The sequence below is a fragment of the Erithacus rubecula genome (assembly GCF_903797595.1).
Source record: "Erithacus rubecula genome assembly, chromosome: 2".
Lineage (NCBI taxonomy): Eukaryota > Metazoa > Chordata > Aves > Passeriformes > Muscicapidae > Erithacus > Erithacus rubecula.
Window position 1 is genome coordinate 44,476,997 of NC_136685.1, and position 18,913 is coordinate 44,495,909.

At 40.5% G+C, this 18,913-nt stretch overlaps 1 protein-coding gene across 5 annotated transcripts in view; it reads right to left on the reverse strand.

Moving 5' to 3' along the window:
* Positions 1-18,913, reverse strand: part of FYN (FYN proto-oncogene, Src family tyrosine kinase) — a 135,810-nt gene that overhangs the window by 21,111 nt on the left and 95,786 nt on the right. For 3 of the 5 annotated variants that reach the window (XM_079298740.1, XM_079298739.1, XM_079298738.1), the window contains 7 exons: positions 18,289-18,546; positions 17,649-17,745; positions 13,598-13,696; positions 12,387-12,490; positions 7,985-8,134; positions 5,548-5,712; positions 1,125-1,304 (listed from right to left, as the gene is read on the reverse strand). In XM_079298740.1, the coding sequence (XP_079154866.1) occupies positions 1,125-1,304; positions 5,548-5,712; positions 7,985-8,134; positions 12,387-12,490; positions 13,598-13,696; positions 17,649-17,745; positions 18,289-18,535 (1,042 nt within the window). In that variant the 5' untranslated portion in view covers positions 18,536-18,546. Of the gene's footprint in view, positions 1-1,124; positions 1,305-4,935; positions 5,092-5,547; positions 5,713-7,984; positions 8,135-12,386; positions 12,491-13,597; positions 13,697-17,648; positions 17,746-18,288; positions 18,547-18,913 lie in introns of all 5 variants that reach the window. The other 2 variants (XM_079298741.1, XM_079298742.1) reach the window with 2 other exon arrangements.

An 18,913-nucleotide genomic window follows, 5' to 3' on the forward strand; every position in this document is an offset into this window, starting at 1 on the left:
CTAGCTTCTGTCCTAATCTTGTACCTAAACAGAGAAGTGAAGCAGTCTCCTTTAAATAAGGTCAGAGAATTGCTTTAATAAATAAAGGAAAAAGACAGATGATTAAGCGTTTCTCCCTTGATAAATCGTCAGCCTCAAGCTCAGATCCAAAGATGTAAAATGTTACAGTACAAACCAGTAAAGTAAGCCAAAATAAACCCCATACTTCAGAAGGGTTTTGAAAAGTCTTTATTTTTAAAGGGAAAAAGCATATGCTTGTCACTGAGACATGATTAAAGTGTGAGTTAGTCAGGGCTTGGATGACTCTGAGGAGGGAGGTGGCAAGCACCTGCCAGGAAAATAAAAGTCAACTCCAAATAGACTGAAAGAATGCACTTAAAATTTCAGAGTGTATCCTCCAATGTACAATGAAACTTCCCTGTGTGAACTTATGTTTCCTATTTGGTTCATTCGCTTTTCCAAAACAAGCAGATTTTTTGCTCTGCTCTCAGCACCCCTGCTGGAGATCTGATGGAGCAAAAAGTTTTCTTTTTCTCATTTTACTACACTGTTACCAGCTAAGTAGTTTAAGGAAGAGACAAGGGAGAAGGGGAAAGTGAAGGAAAAAGAGGAAGGAAAGAATAATATGTCCAAATCATGTATTAAGATGATAATGGAGTGGACTGAAAATGAAGCGTGATCTGAGAACGAGGTGCAGTGACAAGATTCAGAACTGGCTAAATGAAGAAACAGAAATCCTAGGCTAACAAGTAAACACTGAAAGATGATGTCCTAAGAACTCTCTGATGCCAGGAAAAGCTAGGATCTTGGGAAGCAGCATGTAGTGTCATCAAACCTAGAAAATATCACTGCATATCACTGGTCAGGGAAGTTTAGATGCTGATGCAGTTGGAATCACTTAGCCTGCACCAACTTCTCTTTCCCCCAGCTAGTACAGACTTTCTTTGCACATCAGGTTTTGGGCCCAGTTCATAGTGGGATTCATAATTCTTCTCAAGCCAGAGGTGACACTAGTTTCCTATTCCCTCTCCTTCCTCACGTGCACCCTGCTGCACCTCCCTCTGTGTCCCCAGGGAGAACCAAAAAAGGAAAAATATTATCATGCACAACAGCTCTGGCTTCACCTTTACTCATGTACTCTGTGACAATATAGATTGGCTCTTCAGACACCACAGCATAAAGTTGGACCAATTTGTCATGTTTTAGCTTTTTCATGATTTGGGCTTCCTCTAAGAAGGATTCTGGAGACATGGTGCCAGGCTTCAGGGTCTTGATAGCCACCTTAGTATTTCCATTCCACGTACCTACAAGCACAGACACTTAGTTAGATTAAATATCTCCTGCTCCTTTTTCTGCCTGATGCCTAATGTAAGCAAGGAAAAAAATAGCAAGCACATTTAATATAAGGCTTTTTTTAAAAAGTTTGGTTTCCCATGTTGCCTTATCATTATATTCCTCCCACACCTCCTTCATATTTTAGTCTTTTTCTGTTACACTGAAAAATAATATTCCCATTGGCACTGAGACACAATTGATGTTGTCCTACTCAGACAGTGTTTCCAGTGATCTCCACAGAAACCTTCTCTGAGTAAGAAACGTGGGACTGCTGAAATCCATCTTTGTGTATTCCCTTGCTAACAAGAAATTTCTACAGACAATAATACAGTTCCAGTCACAGATTTGGACAACAAAACTGGTTAAACCAGAACTTCTCATTTGCAACACATTTTAAGATTTTGGTTTTGTTCTGGGTTAGATGGAAAAAAAAACCAACAAAAAAGAAAAAAAAAACACCTCCTAATAAACAAATCCTGAATTGATTTCATTTTAGAAACACAGGTGTGTTTCCAAACTGAAATGTGTCTTTTTTCTTCCCCTCCTTATCCCCAGGAACTGCTGACAGAAAATCAGGTGCTCCTGTCCACTCCAGTTTGCTCTTTACTTGTGGTCAGCAGTGAAATGGACAAGTTGCATCGTTTTACAGCCATCACCTACCAAGCCTTCAGGAACACCCAAAAGCCTTCATAAGAACCTGGAGAGAGCAGGGGAAGGCTGACTCAGGGCATCCTGCAAGAGGTGGGCTTCACCTAGGTGTTTGCAAGGGGGAGGAGGACAACTGGAATGAAAGGAAACCCAGAAGACCTATTTATGTTAACAGTGGGATTTTTGTTTTATTTTGTTGGGGGTTTTTTTGTTCTTTTTTTTTTTTTTTTTTTTTTTTTTGTTTTTTTTTTTTTTTTTTTTTTTTGTTTTTTTTTTTTTGTGTGGGAAGGAAAAGGAAGGAAAATTAAAATGGGCAGAAATACCACTTCCCTACAGCCTTCAGGTTGTCCTTTGCCTAGACTAGCCAGAACCTGCTCCAGAGTCAGGGCTGACATGGCTTTGAATGTGATCTGTAGATAGAGAGCTGCAGTGTGATAAGGCAGAACACTAAGTGACTTCAGGAATTAACCACATTAAAAACTACTCCTCTGTAGTTAAACATGAGGATAGCAGAAAGCCCACAAAGTACACAAAGGCTGTGTCATGAAAAAAGGTAATGTGCAAAATAACCCTTTGTTAAAAGTACATGAACAATAACAGGGCTCAGCTGCCTCATGGGAATGGTTAGGCCAAAAAACTTTATCATGAGCTTTTGCAACCTGCCAGAGTATAAAAGGAGCCAGAAAATGGGTCCTTTTTGTGTAGATGTTCAGGTCTCAGATCCACCTTGCCTGGCTGAGGATAGCAGAATAGCAGTGGAGGAGCTGCTGCTCCTGTGCTGCTCCTCACTTTTAAAGGGCAATCCCAAATGTCTAGGGGGGCTTGAGGCACATATTAGTCAAAAGTGTGCAGTGCAAGTTGGGTTTTCATTATGTCTTGATTTCCTTCTGCCAGTTCAGTGCCAGCTATCACTCCACTGTCAGTGGAGTAATGCCTTAACACCTCTGCTACCCCAGCACACTTCAGGACTCCTGAAGCCTTCATTTCTCTCAGTTCTTCAAACCAGACCTAAAGCAGGACTTTGCTCCAGTGGCATTCCTCTGTAAGCTGGGAAGGATGTGGTTTTGCCTCTAATTTCAATCAGGGTTCCAGAATCTTTTGTGATGGGTGACAGGGAATGTATTTTGTCTGGAGTCACTGAGGCAGTGTGTCATCAGTCATGGCCACTTTGCAGAGGTTCCACAAATTATATGAACCAGGAATAAAACCAGAGTTTCATGGGCACCAGACTGGCATTAATAAAATAGGATCTCACCTCTCATGTTAACAGGATTAATTGTGTACTCTCTGTTTTAATAAAAATCCCAGGACTCTATCTACTTCCATGAAGTGTTTTCAGCAAGTCTGTTTTAAAATACTTTTATGAATTTCTCCAGTTAAAAAAAAGAAAATCAAACAAAAATGTTGACTTATCATCTCAGACCTGATTCCAATTTAAATTCTTAATTTTTCTTGTTCTGTTTTGATATATTTCTCTAACAGAAAAGTAGCATAGACTTCCCTCTGAATTCCTCCCATATGTAGTTAGTTACTACTTAATGTGTTTTTTATTAATTTTTACTGTGTTAATCTACTCCAATTTGGTAATGCTTCAGGGCTGTTAACATATTTTTTAGTATACATTAAGAAACATAATTTCATAATTGTAATAATAATTTTTGCATTTCTGACAGATACTTGGTACTGGTACTTGGCACTAGTACTTGGCACTTTATTTCTCATAGCTGATTTTTTTTAAAAATTTTTTTTTTACATTTATTCCTTTAACTTGCTGTATTGGTTTAAGCCCTTTGGCACACAGGGCTGACTGCTAAATATTAACATCAGCCAGAAACTTGTGCATGCATTCAAGATGGAGAACAAGGAGAAATGGCAATTATCTGGAAATGCCAATAGAAATGTAGGCAGCTTTCTTTGCAACAGGTCAACTGTGAGATTCTATCAATTTCTATATTTCTAGTCTATAAATTCTGTATATCTCACAGACTTGCTGTTGTGCTCCTTGCTGTACTCCTGCAATGGGAAACAGCTGCAAGAACCCAAGAGAGCCCACTGGCTGTTTTGGCTGTACATATTTTTGCATCACTGCAACAAAAGAAGTGGTCATAGTCCCCCCATCAAATTCTTGTGAAGAAACAACATACAGTGATTCTTTATTTGAATTGGTAATTTTTGAGTCTATACAGAATGCAATTTGGCACAAAAATTGAGCCACATCTCATGAAATGGCCACTATATTGTGTTTCAATGCTATGGCCACACTAAGATTTATGTAAATTGTAAATTGCTATTGTCTCGTACTCTTTAAAAGAATGAGGCTCATGATGGGTAAGTTAAGATGGTAAGTGTGCAGAAAACAATGTCAGTGGATTTGGAAAAGGTCAACATTTCTGGGCTTCAAAGTGGGGGTTCCACTGGGCCTGGCAAGTTTTGCCTCTGTTGTCCCTGGTCTCTATACTGAGTTACTGGGTTCTGCTGCAGATACAAATTTCAAACAGACTTGAAGAAGTGGATGCATGGAAAAGCTAATATCAGTTGCCATTATTTTTAAATTGGGAGAGTGGATTGAAACATTTTCAGGGTCTGATTCCATCAGTGCTGCAACACATGAGGAAAGAAAAATGTCTACTTACCAGGTTAATTTCTGGTTAGCCATTCTGCCCTACAGGTTTAGCATCATTCCTATTTTAATACCTAGCAATTGTGTAGTCACCCAAATAAGCTCAATGCACTTAATGAATTTTAATGCCCTAACCTCTCATACCACTGTGTGCAAGTGAAAGGAAGCTTCCCCATGGATTACTGTATTTATGTTTGACTGTTTCAGGCAATATAAACTAACATTTCATACTATTCTGATCTTTTAGCTTTAAGATCTATACTTGAAATGTTTATTTCTGCCAAGAGGGCCTTAAAAGATGCATCCAAAGCAAAATATATTCTCTGCCTTACCACGCCACACTTCAGCGAAACACCCCTGACCAAGCTTCTGTTCCAGAAATAATGAATCACGTGCAACTTCCCATGCATCTTTAGCCAATCCAACAGTTTGTGGGGTATTATTCGTAGCAATCACAGTTAAGTTAAAACACAAACCATCAGCTTTCTCTATAGGAGAGGAAATTAATAAAAAAACACACTTATAATCCAAAATTATGCATGCATTGAGAAAGATGGAAGGTGAGGGTCTCTCAGTGCTGCAATAAAGTTCATTTGCAAACACTGTTTTTTGGATTCTTTTGTTAGCTTGCAGAAAAAGGCTTCTTGGTCTAGCCAAGAGATTACTGTGTGAGCCTTGATTTATTATTAAGACAGTGGTAATTTGTCAAAATCAAGACCTTCCAAGGAAACATGGATTTCAGTTTTCTTTTGCCATCAATTATAGTGAAAGTTGAAGATTAAAGAATTTCAAAGTCAAAGACATGATTCCAAAGACATTTTTCTAAACAGTTTGAGCTTTACCCATTTTTTTTTCCTTGTGGGTCACAATGTTCTACATTTTCACCTTCCATCTTGTAATCCCCACACAAACAGCTATTTTAGAGTAATTATTTTGCTCCATACCCATCCATACTTCCCCAAACTGCCCATTTCCCAGTCTCTTGATCAACTGTAGGGATTCTCGTGGAATTTCCCAGACATCTTTGGTTTTGACAGACAGATCAGTAAGCCTTGGCATTCCTTTATGACAGGGGACTACTAAGCGGCAGCAAAGACCTGCAGCTCTCTCTGATGGAGCCAGAAGTGAAGCCAACAGCAAAGGAGAGGAAAGAAAAAAAAGTGTGACATGAAACAAATACAGTAAGCATAAAAACAATGCTACTCACAACAGCTGTTAGTTGCATACCACAAAGCATCCTGGAAGATTAGGAATTGAACATTGAAACATATTCATTTGAGACAGAACAGGAAATATTTTAGTCTCTGCATGGCCTGAAATGGAAAGCGATCACCACTGGTTTCTCTTGCAGACTCAGGATTTCCCTCCTCCCACAATGCTGCATTAGGATAACCTCTTGAGTTATTGAGTTTACTGTGGTGAAGTATAGCTTTGTAAAAATAATCTGTCAATTACAATCTGATTTGTTTCTGTACTGGGTAAAAGAAACATGGAGAAGATTAATTACTTATTTTTCTGAAAAATTTGGTGGATATTTGTAGCCTGGGAAAAGGCATTTTCTATCCTGCTCTGTAAAAAGGTGCCTTTGTAGGTGTTATGCAAGTCTGACATTTTTCTAGAGCTAACCTTCATTAGCATATGCAGCCAGTCCTACACTGAGGCAGGTTCATTTTGTTATCTCTTGCAAAGCTTCACAGAAGACTGAACTGTGACAAAAGTCACACAAGATACTTTGGCAAGAGTGAAAACAGTGATGTATAGATACATATGATATACTCACATATTGGTGAGGAGTATACCATGCTGCACAAAGCAGACTACAATATAAAGAGACTTGCATCTTAAAGCAGGTGCAGCAGAGCAGAACAAGGTGGGGAAGTGCAACTGCACTTCAGACTCAAACATAATCTGCTCTATTCTGTGCAGGATTTCTTTCTGTGCACATGAACAGGTTGTTTCAGCATCATAAAGTGGGCAAGCACTGAAGCTCCTTGCAACACCAAGCTCCACCTCATTAGCCCAGCTGCGTTGTGGCTCTCCCAGAATTCAGAGTGCAGAGCCCATGTGGTTTGAGCCAGCTGGGGCTGGGATGGAACAAGGGCTGCTGTGTTCACCTGGGTCCTGGGAACCTCTGGAGTGCTGTACCACACCTCCAGAGCTACCCTGCCTGGGTCCTATTGATTATGCCTACGTGTTGCACAGAAATAAATGGCTGTTTCCAGATCTATTTGTTTCTGCATCTGTGCATGGAAAATACGCCACCCAAATAAGCTGACCACAGGAAACTAAAATTTGATATATATCTACTGGTACAGTGAGGTTGTAAATTATCTGCCTTATATGTGAGGTTTTTATACCTCATTTAGCTTGAAGTAGAGCCACCAGAAGCAATTAGAAATCCTCCCTGGCAGCATACACCCATCAGGAATTGGGTGGAGAAGACAGCCAGATGTCTAGTATGAATAGCATAAGAATACAGCAGACAGAATACAAAGAATACAGAAAAAATGCCCCACAGAGAAGTTGATTTCCCAAGTAAAAATTATGAAAAGTTTTTGAGCAGCAAGCATTTGGGGTAATCTGTTAATAATATTATGAAAAGCTAAAGTAAAGGGAAAAAACCCCCAAAGAGCAAATAATTCAAAATATAAATTTTTGCTTTAAAAACGACCATGCTGAGAAGTGTGGTGACCAGTGTGTCCTATGCAGATGTTTGGGGGGCTTTGGAGTTGCATTTGTTGTACACCAATTGCCAGTGACAACCAGATGCACTTTTGGGTGGAAGACTGCATGCCACACTATATTCACAGGAATAATTTAAAAAAAGTTTGATGGGTGGACACAAATAGAGTGCATAAAGAAACATGCATATTGCCTTATTTATTCAACATAATTTAATTGTTAATACTTTGCACATAGAACAAAAATCCAGTGGGAAAATACATGTAATGTATCTAATATATGCAAACCTTTTGGCCATTGTTTTAGGTGACTGAATTCCACAGTGCAATTCCTATTTGCTTTATTAGCAATAGTGTGCTGCAAAATGGCACATATTAGCATTCACTTATTCATAGGGAGTTCATGCTTGGAGATGTGCAAGTCAAATTTGGTAATTCTGCTTGCTTAGAAGAGGGAGAGCTGGCAAAACCTTTAGCACAGTAAAGTGTTAGGTTTTAAAAGCTGTGCTGCTGTATCCTGTGAATGGCAGTCAAAGGCATTTGTAACTCTAATGGGAAAGGGATAACAGGAGATGCATTACAACAAGCCAGAGTCATAGATCAAATGACTCTTTAGGGCATCTTACACATACATCAGCTCAGTAGCAAACACTTTTGTTTTAAAATACTTCAGAGTGCCATATATTATCTGAAAAATTACCTGAGTAATGCTGAACCAGCTGCTGAAGAGTTTCAAATTGTGCCCGAGTTGTGATATAATATCCACCATTGTCAAGCTTACGAATCTTATAATGTTTGACATGATCTCCTTTCATATCATCCCAGTCTCGAATAGACAGGGAATAGGCACCTGTTCCAAGCAAAGGAGAAATAAAAGATTGTAATAAGCTTTTAATCACAAAGATTTCTGTTTCCTAGTCAGTTGTTACAAAGTGAAAGAGAAATTGCTTCCAAAAGGCTCGCTGTATCCTGAAAAAGAACAAATTAATCTAACACAATGAGATAAGTGTCAGAGAAATCCTGGGATGTTCACACCATGTCCCTTTCACCATGTTCTAGAAAGATACCAGGACTTCTGTGTAAATGAAAACTCACATTTTAACATTTACTGCTCCAGGCTGCTAAATTGACTTTTCCTATTCTAAGTGTCAGGTTGCACTGCAAATAGTGTACTTTATGTAAATGCCACTGGGTGGTAAATATCAAGATTTTCACAGGAAGCTCTGGAGATAATGACTTTATATATGGGTAGTGTTGTTACCTGGATGGAACCCAAACTTCTTTATAAACAACCAAATATGCACACTTTGTATACCACAGTTTTGGAAGGTAACACTATGCCAAGACTGAGCACCAGTAGGTCTGCAAGAACTTTGTGTTTAACTTCCCAAATCCATGTGGGGCTTTAGAGCTTGCTAGTGGGATTCAGATGCCCTAGCCCAGGGATTAAGTGCCATGTGAGATGCCTCAGGACATGCTGCTTGGCAGTTTTCCCACAGGCTGTCCCATTTTTCCAGCCATGTGGATGCCCTGCAGGAATTTGAAGTGGCTCTGGATGCTCAGGTAAAGGAAGCTCAGTGGATGGGCTGGATTTAGCTTTAGGTGCAGAGATGGCATCTGCAGGTGGGCTGGAGGCTCGATTTACCTGCCCACACACAAGGCTGTGGTGCTGTGAGGGCAGCTGAACCTCAGCCCAGTTTCCAGGAGTGCTCTGGCACTGGTGTAATGCCAGCACGGACACTCTGTGCCTGCAGTCAGCAGCTGAGCAGAGCTTGGCTTCCTGCTGGCTGCAGAAACAGCTCACCCACCTACATGGGGACCTGCACATCCAGGTGTCTTACTCTGGGGGACAGTCCTGTTTTGCATCCAGTGACACATTGGATAGTGTTCTCTACAGTGGTTCTCTGCAGTGTCAAAAGCAAAGCCCCTTTTTTACAGTATAACACAGCATCTGAACAAAAACACAGCCCATTTCAAAGGCAGCAAAGAAAACAAGTCCTCACTCATGGCTCAGACAAATGTTGTGTTTACTCAAGGGAATTTAGGCACTAAAAGGAGAAGAGGAAACTGTCAGCTGCAGAGGGCTCAGGAAAGTCCTTCTGGAGCCTCTGCTGCATTCACTGGCAACCATGTTAGCTAAGGGCAGAGAAGGAAAACCACCAGCAAACAGTTTTGTATGACATGAAAGGTGGTCCCAGGGTAAGATGTCTTCCTTGGATGTATCCTCAGCAAGAAGCCTCCTCATTAGCCAGCAACAGGTTGTACTGGTGGGTGGCTCATCCCTGAGGGAGATGCAGTGAGCAAAATGTCTCCACTCTGACTCCAAGGACTTCTCAAATTCCCTCTTGTTTGTCCTCTGTATAGGAGGAAAAGGGCCAGCACTTAAAACAGACAATTCTGGTTTATTTTAATGGGAGGCACCCTTAAAGGAGTGTCCGGGTTGTTTTATGCCTCTTTCTTTTCCTTTTTTTTTTTTTTTTTTTTTTTTTTTTTTTTTTTTTTTTTTTAATTTTACTTTCATGTATTTATTTTGGTGGGGCTGGAGCTAGATGATCTTTAAGGTCCTCTCCTATTCTAGCCTTGCTGTGATTCTATGATTTCTAAGTGCAGAAAAATACTGTTCAGGACAGCTTTCTGAAAGAGATTCTCCCCCTGAATCAGTACATTTCTCTCAACTAGGAGTTCAAAGCTTTTTGGTGATTTGCAAGCACATCTTGTGCATGCTTTGTACCACCACTCTGGGCTGTACATTGTCAGCCTCCCTTCAGAATTTTCCAGGCACTCTTCTCCACCTCCGCATTTTTGAGTTTTGATCCACTGGCAGCAGCTGTATTTTCTTTAGTCACGCTCCCTGCGTATCTGGTCACTATTTTAGATTCTTTAGGGAAATGTAAACAGTCTGTGGCTCCAGGTCTGCAATCAGAGCTGTGTGGGTGGCCCTCTGTGGACCCCCACTGACCTCAGATCTGTCGGGACTGGAGCTTTAGTTCAAACCTGGACATAAACAAGAACCAAGATGTATTTCACTATTCATTTATTTAGGCTGTTGGATATCTGTACTATTCACTATTATCTGATGATAAATTTAAGTACAAGAGATATCAATAATAAAAATTTTGGGATAGAAATACGACATTACAATATATCATACTAATGATTTTTAAAAAAAAGCCAAACAACTAAAACCAGACAGTCTTGAAAGGTGGAGATTGAAACCAGGTGAATGATTATACAGACAAAAGCTGATGAAGTACCTGGGTAGTCAAGCTTGAAAAAATGAAAAGCCAGCTCCGTATGATTTATTTTGAAAGTAACAAGAGAAGGCAACCATGATCAAGGGAGGTTAAATTAATACTGAAATCAACCCTGATGATACTCTTAACATGATCCTGATTAATTTTATTATTGTTATTATTTAAAGCAGAAGGTACAATTGTAGGTCATAAAACAATTCCTGCCTTAAGCCTATGGTGACTAGCTGGGGTAGGGCATTTTGGGAAGACTTATGGGAGAACACACCATTTGAGCTCCCCCCAACTGATTTTTTTCTCTCTCTTGAGCAACAAGCTCTCTGTTTTCTTCTAACAACATACTCAAACACCACAAGGATGAGAAGGAAAATAGGCATTTTTTACAAATAAACATGCATATTTGTTTTTTTCCTATACCTTTGATGCAAACTCTACTTGAAGATGTAGAGAGCCTTAAGTATGAATGCAGAGAAATTAAACTTGCTGCTCCAAGTCCACCCGTGATGGATTACTGCATTTTCCCAATGCTTTTGTGTCTCACAAGAAATTAGAAAAACCCCTGACTTAGCTAAGTAAACAGCACTGCAAAACATATCCCTTATCACTGCATAAAAACTGGGGAAACCAGACTAAACTGATAATGTGGTTTAGAGAAACAGTGTTGTGTTTGTTTTTAGGATCCATGACTGCATATATGAGTGAGTTTTTAAACTTGGCACAGAGTGGGACAAAGTCCTGCTCCTCACACACATCAGAGCAACTGTTAGTGAAAAAAAACAGGTGGAGGCTATTTGCAGAAAAAGAGCAAGTTAGAGCCTGTCTTGCTCCTTGAGAGTGCCTCACAGCTATGGGAAGCATGGTGGAGCTGTGGGGTGAAAAGAAATTGTCTGCCTGGAACAACAGTAAGTCTATTCAGATTTTGCACCAAAAAACAGTCTTCAGAATTATAGGCAGCAAAGGAAGAATCCAGTGACTGCAGGAGGGAATGATGCAAAATTTACAATTTTAGATGATTGAAAGCAGTATCTGAAGATAGATCAGGGAGAAAAGGGTGCAAGTACTGTTTCTCTTCTTTAAACTTTTTCACTAGCCATGATATCTTGCATGCTAAGCCTAGCTGATAGTGTGCTCTGATCAAAGCACTGACAAGTTGGTGCTTTAATTATGTGAACTATCATTAGACTACAGAACTTGCATGGAATCAATTCTAGTGACTTATGCCTCCCACAGCTTTTGTTTTGAACTGCTGTTTAATTGAGAAATGGCCAGGTTTGTTTTTACTTAGTTGCAGGTTTTCTGCTCAATAGTTGTATGAATTAGAAAGATCTTTTCATACATGTGAAGCTTTTGAAGAAGATGTTGACAGGCCTTGTAAGCAAAATGTAAAAGCAAAAATAGCACCCGCCAAGAAAACTGGAACTCCTCCAATATTTTTAGAGGGAAGGAGGAGAATACACCCTTCCACTTGACTTCAACAGAATGGATGCAGTTGAATGCTTTATTGATTTATTAATCAGAAGTATATTCAAGTCTTTCCCCTGTTAATATGTGAATTTAAAATTGCTGCATAATTTTTTTTCTCATTTTTTTGTTCCCCCAAAGGATCCAGCATTTCAAAGGATCACACCATGTGGCTTGCACTGCAGATACCATGGGTTGGATGCGAGCTGTGCTTTGGTTGTTCTCCACTTTGAACACTCACCCTAAAACCTAGGATATCCAGACATCCAATTCCCTAACACAAATACATGCAAAATGATACTTATCTCTACCTTCATACCAGTGAACAGAGTATTTCACAGACTCAGCAGAGTTTGTCATTCATGGTCAGAATGCCTCTGCCCAGCCTACCTTTGGTAGTTTCGCTTTCCCGGATCAAGAAGGTACCTCTGGGGTTTCCGAACGACAGCAGCTGCCTCTCGGCATCTTTTCGGCCAAGCTTGCCAAAGTACCACCTTAGGCAAATATCAGAAGATAGTAAGACAAATGCTACCTAGCATTACCAAACAGTGTCACAAAGCCCAGACATGGAGAGGGTTTTGTGTGGAAACTGTGGTTACCCAGATACAGTTGGCCATTTTTGTCACACCATGTCTCTTTTATTGTGCTGGAAAGCCAACGTGACAAACTGTGTAGTAGATGCTCCCCATGTAGGGCAGTAGCTCTCTACATTAAGCCCATAATCAGCAGCTGCTGAGAATGCTTGGTGTCCTCTGACAAAGGCCAGACTTGGGCAAACAGAGACCAAGACATGGTGGGTGGAGGGCATACACAAGGAAAAGGGCAGAAAACTCTTGCTGCCAAAGACCAGTATGTGTACAGATCTTGCTATAAATATTTGACTTACATAGTGATTTAGTAGTACTCGATATTTTTGTTGCAGCACAGCTATAAAATCTAAGTAGAAGGACAAGATTGAACCACTTTACTTGTGGTTCTATAAGAAGCTTTCAGAGTTACAGCCCTTTTTGCTTCCTGCAGCAATGTTTTTGTGTTGTTTCACAATCAACCAAGGACAATCTGAAGTACAGACTCCAGTGCTACCTGCTCAGCTCTATAAGCTCCTCCACTGTATCTTTTATATTGGAAATAATGTGAATTACACACATCACTCCTTTATTTTGCATAGAAAAGAAATCCCCATTAGGCAGCCTTGTGTATGCATTGTGGGCATCCCACCTATCCTAGGATTTGTATCTGTTGATACAATGTGCCCTCTTTAATGGACAGTTTGCACACTAACTGACTCAAAATATTTTTACAAGTTGGTTCAGGAAAAGCAAGGACACCTTTTGGTTAAAGCTTGAAATTAGCTGACAATTCAGAAAAGGAAGCAGACCTGTGTTCCTTTAGATTTTCCTCCTTTGTTTTGACATTGAAAAAGCACTGAGCTCGTGCTTCTTTTGTTACTAATTACCTAATTATTTATCAGTGCAGTTAAGAACTGAAATAAATATAATGTAAGTCATTTGAAAAATCGCTGCAATCAATCAAACCCAACTCCTCACACCGCCTTCTAATACAGCACTAATGGGTCTTCAGAACAAAAAAAGAAAACATACTCCTCTGCTTGGATGGAATCGACTGGAGCCACATAATTACTGGGAATGTAACCAGTTTCTCCTGTTGTCAAGGAACGGGCCTCCCACCAGTCTCCTTCCCTGTGGAAACAGAGGTGAGGAGAAGTGAGAGCAAGACACAGCTGCAAAGACAATGATTTGACTCTGTTAACAGCACCCAAAACTGCACAGCCATAAGAAACCACAGCAACTCATCTCCTTATCACTGGCATGCTTCCCAGAGAGCTGTTTGCACCTAAACCCAAATAATATATGTTATTTCTTTGCATCTAGAATTATTGCAGCAGAGATCAGTACTGTAGCCTTTCAGATGCAGTGTAACAGTGTGAAGGGACAGAACAGTCTGGTGTAATTTGGTTTGGCAAGGGCTGAATTTGACTAGAATATTGAAATCTGTGCCACAGCAATTATACTGATACAAACCCTTGAAAGAGCTTATAGGAAACTTGCCAAAATGAATGCTGTGTTCTGGTTTTGGCTGGGATAGAGTTAATCTTCCTCAAAGTAGCTGGTGTGGGACTGTGTTTTGGATTTGTGCTGGAAACAGTGTTGATAAGGCAGGGATGTTTTCATTGCTGCTGAGCAGCATTCCCACAATGTCAAGGCCTTTCCAGCAGAGAGGGGGTGGGGGTGTGCATCTGTGTGAGGGGACACAGCGGGGAGAGCTGACTCCAGCTGGCCACAGGAGATTCCATAACACAGGGCATCATGCTCAGCATGTAAAGCTGGGAGGAAGAAGGAAAATGGAGAATGTTTGGAGTGATGGCGTTTGCCTTCCCAAGTCATGGCTAGGCATGATGGATGCCTGCTTTCCTGGGGATGGCTGAACACCTGCCTGCTGTGGGAAGGTGTGAATGAATTCCTTGTTTTGCTTGGCTTCTGGCATGGCTTTTGCTTCACCTATTAAACTGCCTTTATCTCAACCCATGAGTTTTCTCACTTCTACCATTCTGATTCCCTGGTCCCACCACTGGAGAAGTGAATGAGTGGCTGTGTGGGGCTGAGTTGTTCTCTGAGGTTAAACCACAATGTCACATGCATTACTAATTTTAAATTTCTATGAGCATAATTAATCTGAAACCCAAAGATATCAAAAAGCCATCTATCAACATGGCATTTCAGACAACCCTTAAGGATCACACTTCATTGTCTAGATTCCCTCTGCTGGCCACCTGGAGGAGGTAGCACAGGACTAGGCTGCATTTTCAAATACTGATGAAAAGCTACAACTTTTAAATATGAAAAGGTTCATCTTAAGGCAGCACTCTGTAGGCTGAGCATGAATTTTTGCCTTACACTGGTGTACACAGTGGGACATGGTAATGCCTTTCAGATAATGCACATTGCTGCAGGATGTGCAGCTTTAAGAGAAGTTTATTTCTCAGCTTTTTGCAGGATGCAATGATTTGGGATTTAGCAATTTCTATTTCATTCTCAAGACCAGATTCACCAGGGTTTAACTCCTACCACTACTAATAAGCATTCTCTTTTCTATTTCTGGACTGCTTACAAACTCTTTCTCTGTTCCTTTCTCTGTAAATCAGAGACTTGGTCACTAAATAAAACACTTTTATCAAGTGTGACTGGAGAATTCAGCCTCTTCTGGAAGAAAACAGTTATAGAAAACACAATATCTAAGGTAATACTGGAAGGAAAGGATGTGTCAAGGTGAATTCTTTAAATTTTCAACTTCCCTTTATTTAACAGTTTAAAGAAACACGAACTGTATGGAAAACAACTAGAGAACAGCTGGGATTAGTCAAAAAGAAGAGGCTTCCAATTTTACAGTTCAAGAAACATGAAGAGCAAATAGCTTTTGCAGAGGCTGGCAGTTGACACTATTTTAATACACCCTGTGTGCATTGGTATGTCAGGCAAATGGCCCTTTTTGTTTGTGTCTCTAGTATTGCCTGTGAAGTGCTAACCCTTCCCCCATATGCTGCTGCAGAATATTTCTGAGGCATTATGCCACACTGAGCTTGATAAATTGTCCCATTCCATCTCTTCACTGTGCAGAGAGTCCACTAGATGGAGGTATTTTGTCGTATCTAGGGAGGAAAAAAGCCGTCCTGTAGATGATCACAACATCAGGAACAACCCCCTCTGCTTTGACAGAGAAGCTCAAATCTCTCAAAGCACTGCCAGAAAGGAGGAAGAATGCAGGCTTTTTTCACAGCTCTTAATTTTAGACCTGCAGCTAGGTAGGAGGCAGCTAGTCAATGGGGCCAGACAGGGTGTGGTGATGGGAATGCTGGGGATGGCCCAGAGCCCCAAACTCAGGCTCTGCTCTGAACCACTCTGCAGATACCTCTTTCACCCAGACTGCCCTTAGTAAAATTTCTGGGCTTAAATCCTAGGGATACCCCCTGTATGTCATTTCAGGTGTTGCACTGTTTACTTCAAAGCACAAATCAAATTTCGTTTGTTGAGAGCTAAAGAAAAACCCAAACCCAAACCCAAACCCAAACCCCTCCAAAAACTCCAAACGACGTTTTTGCATACATATGCTTTCTATTTGCAAACAGCATTGGCAGGTGCTTAAAAAATGGGCTGATTTCATATAATTTCTGATGTAAGTGAAGAGAGGAAGCATTTTTACAAAAAAGCAGCTTTCTGGAGATTCTCAGTCTGGCTGTCACTACTCCAGGGGTGTGGTTAGGGCCATGTTTATAAGCAAACAGACCTAACTACGATGGGAACTGAGCTTCTATAATCCTACAGTAAAATCAATGAATGCTTGGTGTTTTTTCCATTCTTAGAAACTCTTCTTCCAGGCAGTAATTACCTGCATCAAAATGCATGTACTGCAGCCACTGACATGAAGGGGAATCTCTCAGTCTTACCAACTCCAAGGATGATTGCTCCTTAAGTGCTGGTGAGCACTGCCAGATTTCACCAACTGGCACATACAAGGTATTTATAATGTGTGGAACTTCTTGTTTGAAGTTATGGCACACTTTGTGCAAGGTTAGGAAAGCAGAAGGCAATGTGAGCAAAAATGGATCATAGGTTTAAAAAGGGCTCTTTTCCAACTGCTAATTTAGAAGCAGAAAGGTTTTAAACTGCTGCTCCCTCTACAACTTGTAACTGAAGTTTCTGTGCTTTCATCTACATCAAAGCTCTTTAGCTTCATGAAATATTCCACAGAATTACCTGATTTTTTTTTTTAAACTTCAATGCACGTTGAGCCAATTCCAACCCTGCAGTTGCTATATTAAAATTACCAGGAGTTGCACCAGGGGTGAATTTGCCTCATTGTCACATATTATAAGAGAAAAAGAGAAGACCAATATCACAAAGCCTTTAGAAAGTGACATACTTGGTTGTTAACCCATTTTTACCTCTACATGATACCAGCAGTGAACATAACACAGAGCTTGCCACTTTATTCTCTTAGCCAAGAACTACAAGATGTTCAGATATAGGTCAGTAGCACAGTGAGTTTTAGAAGATATTTTTAAATCGCTAAGGGATTTTTTTATCTACAGGCAGTTGATAAAATTAATTTAAAGTTGATGATTTCCAGGATGGAAATGTGGTTTTCATGTCAGATGCAATAGAACTTAGGAAGTTCTGATTGCATCATCTACCTTTAAAAGGACAAAAATGCTTAGGAACTTGGCACGTGAGTCTGGATAATGACTCTTTTGTGAATCAGCTTTTAGCTCATTTCTGTGTAGGGATACTTGCAGCAGATTGGAAAAAGTGTTAGTACATGCCTTGCAGAACCTCTGTAGCTACTGATGAAGTACAGAGCTCGTAGTCTCTGAATGTGTGATTACTGTAAAATGCAAGCAGTAAATCACACAATCTAACACTTTTAAAAGTAAAGCTGCATGTGGTTGAAGTTTTTTCCCCAACAATACACCACTTTGCAAAAGCACACTAAATGCAAGGATGAGTAAGCATAGAGTAAATCCCCTCCACACTTGAATAACCAACATCAGATTTTACTAATAACATAAGCAAACATTATTGTAAACATTTTAAATTTGAAACTATTAAAAAGTAGAATCCCAAGCCTAAAACTTACGAGCTGTTAAGTATCTGGAATTTTTCTCCTTTGTGAAAACTCAAATCATCTTCTGTTCTTGCTTCATAGTCATAAAGCGCCACAAAAAGAGTTACACCTAAAGAAAAAGACAGGTGGGTTATACTCCATCACAAAAGATAGGAGGGAAAGGAACCTCAAGAGATGATGTGGCTAAGCCATAGGTAAGCTACTCCAGTTGCTTACTCCAGGAGCAAACCAAACTGAGCCCTCCAAATTTTTGAAGGATTCTCATCTCTCTGGTCTCATGCAGCCAGTGGGCTCTCCACCTCCTTCACTCTGTACAGTCACAGGATCCCAAGCAGGCAAAGGGGGTTGAAAAGACAGTTTAGCCATAGCTATACCAAGTTTAACTACTTGAGGTGGCTCAGCCCACACTTTACATTCCTAGTAGAGGGATGAGGCAGTTTGCCAAATTTGGCATGTACACATAATTTCTCAGCCCCAAGTGAACCTGCAAATTAGCAAAGCTAGGGGTAAAAACCCACATCCACCCTACTTCAATTCTTCACACTATTTCATGAAATAACTCTTCCTAAAAGCAACATGCTGAGACAGTCAGGCCTCTGCTGTAGCTGCATGATTGACACTAGGAGCACTAAAATAAAACTTTCAAGCTCACCCGTTCCTCCTCTTGTGCGCAGCGTCCCTGTATGAGAGGAGGAGTTGACTCCACCAAACACGGTCAGTCCTTGGCCTCCTGTGGCATGGAAGTTGTTGTAGTTTGGGATTGAAGTCACACCAAAGCTGGGGTAGTGCTGTGGAGTAGGGTCTGTCCCATAGCGGTAGCCTGAGCTTTGAGTTAAACTGCCATCCCTCTCGTCAGTCAGTTTTGTTGCTTCTTTATCCTTACATTGCACACAGCCCATTATCTAAAATCCTAGGAGAGGAAGGAAAGGATAGGTGCTCATTTGTTGATGCTCACCAGATCTCCTCCAAATGCACATGATGAGGCTCACATTTAGTTCACTTCTCAAAAGTACTTTGAAAAAAAAAAAACCTGCAGTGGTTTGAATATAAACAGCAACATGGTAAAAAGCTCACACAAAATCTTCCCTGAGGCCTGGGAAAGGGGGTCCTGCATGCTCTTAGGGTAGTGGCAGATCTTTGTCCAGCCCTGACAGGAATATTTTGCACAGAGGGATGAAGAGGATGAAACCCATCTTGTTCACCCTTTGCCAGCAGGATGCAACAGGCAGGCGAAGGACTCAGCCAAAAAAGTGCAGCTGGAGGTGTTCAAGACTGCC